The 7,688-nt window shown below is 39.3% G+C and overlaps 1 protein-coding gene across 1 annotated transcript; it reads left to right on the plus strand.

Moving 5' to 3' along the window:
* On the plus strand, positions 7–2,469 carry LOC104758445. The gene is made up of 4 exons (XM_010481310.2): positions 7–267; positions 550–1,211; positions 1,314–1,425; positions 1,516–2,469. Exons 1-4 carry the CDS (start codon positions 31–33, stop codon positions 2,233–2,235), a joined length of 1,731 nt encoding a protein of 576 aa, XP_010479612.1. The 5' UTR covers positions 7–30; the 3' UTR covers positions 2,236–2,469.

The following is a 7,688-nucleotide window of genomic DNA, read 5'->3' on the forward strand; positions in this document are numbered from 1 at the left end:
TTACAGCTGTTGGGTAAGCTTGATTGCAAAATGGATGAAATGAATGAAAACTTTGGAGGGAAGCTGAAAAGTATTGGTGAGCAAGTGCAAGAGATAGAAAAGAAGGTCTCAGTCCTTGAGAATGATGTGGTTGAGTTGAAGAGAGGAAAAGAGTTCTCGCCCGAGAAGGCAGAGTTGGAAGAGACGCCTGTTGAGGAAGAAGATCAAGTTGCCGACGATGAAGGATCAAAAACAGGAGAGGCTGGTGGTGAGGTCGAGAAAGATGAGGTAGGGTTGGTTTGAAATTCTTTTTAAAAACATAAACATTGTGAAAATCTTTACAAAGAGAAGTGGTTTCTCTGTGCAGAATATTGCATAGTTGGTGGGCATTGACAATTTTGAAGCTTTACTTTCTTTCTTAGCACTGTATCTTCTTTTCCAATTTCCGTTTATGTTTTTTACCAAGCCAAGTTTTTTCTAAAAGTGTTGAGCTCGAGATATAAATCATATTGAATTTACACACATAATTCTAATCATGTCATGTTTTTCTATTAATGTCTCTCGTTTTAGTCATGGCTATTACAGATGAAGCAAACATCACAGGATGATTTTCCCATTTCATGTGTGTCCAAAAATCCTGCGAAGAAATCCAGATTGTCTCTGAAGAATATTAAAAATATGCGAAGGGCAGCACTTGATGAGAAGAAACTGAAAACACCCATTACAAAACAACCAGTTGTAGCTGGCCTTGAGGAGACGAGGAAGGAACTGAAATCCAGATTGTCTCTTAAGAATATTAAAAATATGCGAAGGGCAGCACTTGATGAGAAGAAACTGAAAACACCCATTACAAAACAACCAGTTGTAGCTTGCCTTGAGGAGACGAGGAAGGAATTGACGACACCTAAAAACCAAGGTGGGAGACTTCTTACAAAGCAAAACCAACCGTTATCGTCGGATTCAGGTTTTTCGGACCCTATAGAGAATGCGGCTAGGAAAAATATTGAATTGGCTATAGACAAGTTGTATTTGTTGTGTAAGGATGATGATATTGGTAGTCCAAATAAAAGAGATAGAAACCTTGCGGCAACACAGCTTGACCCATACATTGGGTCATCAGTAGTTAAGCGCATTCTTAAGGGGAAGGTCCTTTCATCAGCGCATTATGATCCTTTTGAGAAAGTGTCTGCAGGCAAGGTTGACAAGTTAATGGCTTTCATAGACGATGAGCTGTTAGTCTTCTTATTTCATATTTCATATTGTCAAATTTACAAGTTTTTATGTTATTATTGAATTGAAGGTCTAATGTTTTGTTTTATCTTTGTTTTTTGCAGCGCAAATGGGCTCGACTCCTGTGACTCATCTGCTAATTTTTACTTAAGGATAATGACACCGAAGGAGTTGTGGCCTAAGAAAGATCCGCGATACGGGTGGTTGAAGGATGCAGTAAGTGTACAATTTGTTTCCATTTTTGTGAATTAATTACCCCATTTTATGGAGACATCGAATATTGATGTCTTTTTGTAAACGTGACAGCACTTGTGTCCAATGATGCATATGCTCAGGAAAAGGTCTATGCAGACCGTGTCCCCCTTCTTATCTGATAGGATTGCCTTCCTAGATCCATGGTTTGTCAATCAATGGGCGCACGACTACAAGAAGTTTGACTGTGACAAGAATTGGTTGTTCCCTGAATCATACTTTAAAGTCTACAATGGTCTCTACCCTAATTACGGTATGACGAAGAAGAGGTGGGTTGATGATGTCGATGTTCTTTACTTTGCACACAACATCAATAATGACCATTGGGTAGCTGTGGTAGTGGACTTGGTGGGTCGACGAGTGAATGTGTATGACAGCATCTGCAGTTTGTATTCAGATGATGAGGTTATGAAGTCTTGCAAGCCATATATTCGTATGACTCCTGCGTTAATGCATTCTGTTGCTCCTCCAGAGAAGAAAAAAAAAATTAGTGCTCGAGCTTTCACGTTTTACAGGTCTAAAACGTGTCCTCAAAACCTTCAGCAGGGGGATTGTGGTATTTTTGCAGTTAAATACATTGAGTGTTTAGCTATTGGCATTTCGTATGAAGGTTTATCTGATGCAGCAATGCCTGCCATCCGATTAAAACTTGCAGCTGAGATATTCGATGAGGTTCCCGACACTGATTGCTTCATTCAAATGTCTGACCCTAATCCTCGTGGTTCTGAGGCAGGTGGTGTTGAGTTTATATCACAGAGAGAAGCCTGTGTTTAATCAACGAGCAGTCTCCAAGTTGAGTCCGTCTTTTTTTAACAGTTAATTGTCTAACCAAGGTATTATGAATTTCTGCCATCAAACCCATATTCTTTTTGTAAAGCTAACAAAGCCGCATGTTCTTCGTGACAACGTTTAGAACATGCAACTTTGTCGTTACTGCCGGAGCTCAAAATAGGAGCGTATTTTTTTGTGTAGATGGGTATGGATTTTGTAACACGTATACGCTTGATGGTTAGTTAATATCTACGTGGATTTATGATTCATATTATAGACAGTTATGACCATACTAACATAACATTCGTTATACACATACTTTATTACACATAACATTCATTATATTACACATAACAGTTTACACATACCAGACATATAAACAATTTTATTACACATTATATTACACATTCATTATATTACACATAACAGACATATAAACCATACTAACAAAACAGTTTATATTACACATATTAGCCGCTACGTTAATACATATTAGCAGTTTATATTACACATATTAGCCGCTACGTTAATACAAAAAGAGACAAACATACCTTTTCAACACATCTCCCGAAACTTGCAAGCATAGGTGAATGCGAAACAATGTTCACATATATCAAGTCCGTTGTGGTGCTCCAACCAACACAAAGGGGCAATTTCGAAATGGTAATAGCCGTCGAAGATACGATATCCAAGAATCCCCATTTCTCTAATTTGTGTTTCAACTTGGTCAGCAATCATCACAGCGTCGTGTATGTTAGGCACCTTCCTGAAGAATGCTTTCGTCAACAGGAGCCCATCTTCCAAAGCCCCACACATGATGAGCATCATAGCATATGCGAAGTGTGCATAAATGCTCTCGGTAGCGGTTTCACCAAGCATATCTAACACCGGTTGTGAAGGGCCAACTTGAGTCAATATTCGAAGTGACTCGACATATTTTGCTGTGGGATGTCCTTTTTCAAGACATTTCATCAAGAAGGGCCTATACGAGGAAGAAACATTAGCGAGGTGACCATTGAAAATAAATTCATCCAGATCTACCTCAGACAAGACTTCGTCGGAGTAAACAAGCTCTTTGTACGCCGGTCCAGCTGCTATAAAAGGACCAAGGTACCGAAACCCTTGCTTCCCTACACGGCGGATTATATCAGCAACAACAGGCGTTGGAATGTAAGCCATTTTTAGTTATCTTTAGGTCTAGAGTGCAACAAGTGAATACTACTGCAGTTTGCTTATATAGAGCCTTATTCGTGAGTAAAAAAATTTTACAGTTTCCGGTTGGGAAGATTAAATTTCCCATTTAACACACACCTAACTTTGTGATGTGATAGACTATTAAAGCGCCATGTGGTTACAGTAGACTAAGAGATAGAGCAGAATTAAAATCAATCAAGTCTTACAAAAAAAAAACCAAAAAGGCAAAAAAATAGAAGTCAAACATTGCATGTTTGACGATTGTGGCCGGTATGCCCACAGTTTCCACAACAATGGGCTTTCCTGGGCTTTTTACTCTGCATGGCAATCTCGAATGGCCCTTTAGCTCTAGTCAGCTTCGGTCTTCCAGATTGAGTCCTCACCGGTGGTGTTTTCACTATTTTCTCAACAACATTGTTTGGTAATGGGCATGATTCATCCTTCGGCATAACTGACTTCGCATAACCAAGGCGTAGATACTCTGTTCGAAAGTATTAATGGCACTTAGAAATCCGTGAGACATTAGCAGTCTGTATGGCAGCAATTGCATGTATACATGGGAGTTTATCAACATCGAACATACGGCAAGAACACTTCTTCTGGGATAGATTGACCACATGCATGTTTGCCCCGCTTCTAACTTCGTATTGGTTCGGGTCGATCTCTTGCACATCTAGTAAACTAGCTCTAACAACTCGGGCCTACCAAACAGACACAAGTTAGTTAGTAGATGTTTAAGTAGGGATAAGCAACGACAACTTTACAAAAACAGACAAAATTATCTTACCTGGAGAAGCTCCTCAACTTGAGTTGTNTGCTATAAAAGGACCAAGGTACCGAAACCCTTGCTTCCCTACACGGCGGATTATATCAGCAACAACAGGCGTTGGAATGTAAGCCATTTTTAGTTATCTTTAGGTCTAGAGTGCAACAAGTGAATACTACTGCAGTTTGCTTATATAGAGCCTTATTCGTGAGTAAAAAAATTTTACAGTTTCCGGTTGGGAAGATTAAATTTCCCATTTAACACACACCTAACTTTGTGATGTGATAGACTATTAAAGCGCCATGTGGTTACAGTAGACTAAGAGATAGAGCAGAATTAAAATCAATCAAGTCTTACAAAAAAAAAACCAAAAAGGCAAAAAAATAGAAGTCAAACATTGCATGTTTGACGATTGTGGCCGGTATGCCCACAGTTTCCACAACAATGGGCTTTCCTGGGCTTTTTACTCTGCATGGCAATCTCGAATGGCCCTTTAGCTCTAGTCAGCTTCGGTCTTCCAGATTGAGTCCTCACCGGTGGTGTTTTCACTATTTTCTCAACAACATTGTTTGGTAATGGGCATGATTCATCCTTCGGCATAACTGACTTCGCATAACCAAGGCGTAGATACTCTGTTCGAAAGTATTAATGGCACTTAGAAATCCGTGAGACATTAGCAGTCTGTATGGCAGCAATTGCATGTATACATGGGAGTTTATCAACATCGAACATACGGCAAGAACACTTCTTCTGGGATAGATTGACCACATGCATGTTTGCCCCGCTTCTAACTTCGTATTGGTTCGGGTCGATCTCTTGCACATCTAGTAAACTAGCTCTAACAACTCGGGCCTACCAAACAGACACAAGTTAGTTAGTAGATGTTTAAGTAGGGATAAGCAACGACAACTTTACAAAAACAGACAAAATTATCTTACCTGGAGAAGCTCCTCAACTTGAGTTGTTAGAACAGTTGTCATCAGAGTAGCTTGTTTCCGTCTCGCAGCAAACCATCTGGTCAACATCATCCGTATCTCCTCTAGGAGGCTAACTATAGGAAACTGTCTAGCTGCTTTTAAGACATTGTTGATAGACTCTGCTATGTTGGTAGTGGTTAAGTTATATCTATCACCTGGAAAGTGTACCCGACTCCACTTACTTACATCAGCCCGCACCAAATACGCATGTAGGTCTGGGTTCACCTGATGAATTTGATGAAACAATTCATCAAATTCTTGTAGCCTATAAGCAGTTGCAGCCTTCTTTACCAAACCAAAAGTCTCAGAACCTTTAAATCTAACCAGAATATTTTTGTGGAGATGGTAAGTACAAATCCCACGACTAGCAAGAGGATACACTTTTCCTATTGCTTTCCCGATGGACTTATGTCTATCCGATATAATGGCAAGCCCTTCATCATCTTGAATAACACGCCTGAGTTGTCTAAAAAACCATTCCCATGACTCATCATTTTCCGTATCAACCACAGCAAAGGCTAGAGGAAATATGTTGTAGTTGCCATCTTGTGTCGTCGCCATTAGCAACGTCCCAAGATATTTGCCCTTTAAAAATGTACCATCAACCACTATGACTTTCCTCATGAATAGAAATCCATCTATGCTTGCCCCAAATGCTATGAAAACAGATTTGAATCTATCTAACTCATCCACTTCTAACCTAGTCAGAGTTCCTGGATTTGCTCTTCTAATCATGTATAAGTACGAAGGTAGTTCTGAATATCCACTTTCATAACTACCCCTTACTAATTCACGGGCACACTTTAGAGTACGATGACCTTTCCAATAACCCATCTACAACAAAAAAAGGAAATTTTATAAGAACCAATATGAACCCAATTAATATCACCGTTTTCAGCACATGTAAAGTTTCATACCCTTACCTTTATACCATACCGTAGATTAAGGCCAGCAGCAACATGATTTGCCACAACACCAGATCCTATACCACCGACGAATTCTTTGTAGAGAAAAGCCAATATATCTGGGGTTGCTTTCCTAGACCGTGCAGACCTTTCGGTTACTGAACAACTGTGTTTCCTTTGATAAATCCGAACATGGAATATTGGAGAATCACCTATCGTTGAAGCTCTCACCCTCCACTGACAACCACGAACCCAACATTTTACATTATACAAAGTAAGCCTTGATTCCGGCACATAAAAGTCAAACTTTTGGACCACACTTAATATCTTCAGTCGAACCAACAAATCTTTTTTGGATTCATATGTTTGACCAACCGCTATATCAATATCTCTGATATCTAATTCATCAAAAAAACTGCGAAAACTACAATTCCTTTTAGGAAACGAAAAACCTGAGTCTGCTACACTTGTTTCTCCAATTTCCTCTTCGTCATCCTTTGTTTCCTCAACTGCAAACTATACTCTTCATCCCCAGAACTTGCTCCATCTGGGTCATCGAAACAATCAAACCTCATTTCGTTGTCTTCATCGTCCCCTTCTTCCTTGTCTTCTACCACTCGTTTTTCCCCACACGCCTTCTCTTCATACTTATCGTGACCAGTATCCATCTCCACTTTGTCGTATTCCCCACTTGTTGATTTCTCCTCATCTCTTGGATCGACGATTTCAACACACAACCGACTCACTCCTTCTCCTTGACTTTGTCGGATGAGTCCTTGAAATTGTCGCCCATTACAAACAAACACCGGCGGGGTGTCCTCTGGTAAGGATAACGACGCACTCTTCGATGCTAATTTGTATGATAACTTCACTTCACAAACTCTTCTATCAAACCCGAAATCCTCGTACACCATTCCAACAAAATCCTCATAAGAAATTCCTCTCCGCACTCCTATCACTCTACAACCTCTTCTTACATCGACTCTAAACAACCAACGATTACTACAAAATAACCACTTCCCACATAACAAAGGGATCTCCAACATTTTTTCATCAAATTAGGTTAAGTAATTGGAATGGACGAGATAGGCTGGACTAGGGAATGCAGACAAGGTTTTTCCTTCTATCAGTTTTATCTTCAGGGCATAAAAGTCTTTTCATCTAATGGGGAACTCCATTTAACCTACAAAAAATATGTTAGGATTGACCTAACAATCCAATAACTCTATCACCACACGAAAAGATAAGTCTACGAATCTTATCCCATTTTAGTAAGCAGTAACTCTATCATAACATAATTTAAAAACTCTATTCTTACCGATAACTCAATCAGGATTGATAAATCTACTGTCACTATTTATTAGTCTGCCATATAACTCAATTCTACATTCTTACTCTACCACCACTACAATTAAGTCTATCACCTATCTCTATTTCGCCCATAACTCTAAGAATCTTTTTCTTGCTTACTCTACCACCACTAAATTTAAGTCTACGGTAGCGACTAACTCTACCGTAAAACTCTATGTTTTTAACTAACTCTACCATAACTAATTATAACTCTCTCGCGTAACTCTACTAGTTTATTAACTCTATCATAAAACTAGATCTCTA

Source organism: Camelina sativa, chromosome 17 (assembly GCF_000633955.1).
Source record: "Camelina sativa cultivar DH55 chromosome 17, Cs, whole genome shotgun sequence".
In the NCBI taxonomy this organism is placed as follows: Eukaryota; Viridiplantae; Streptophyta; class Magnoliopsida; order Brassicales; family Brassicaceae; genus Camelina; species Camelina sativa.

Excerpts from the sequence above, each read along its gene's own strand:
- LOC104758445 (XM_010481310.2), top strand. The coding sequence starts at position 31 with ATGGATGAAATGAATGAAAACTTTGGAGGGAAGCTGAAAAGTATTGGT. Across the intron at positions 1,212-1,313 it reads GCTTTCATAGACGATGAGCT|CGCAAATGGGCTCGACTCCT; the intron begins GTTAGTCTTCTT and ends TGTTTTTTGCAG. Across the intron at positions 1,426-1,515 it reads ACGGGTGGTTGAAGGATGCA|CACTTGTGTCCAATGATGCA; the intron begins GTAAGTGTACAA and ends TAAACGTGACAG.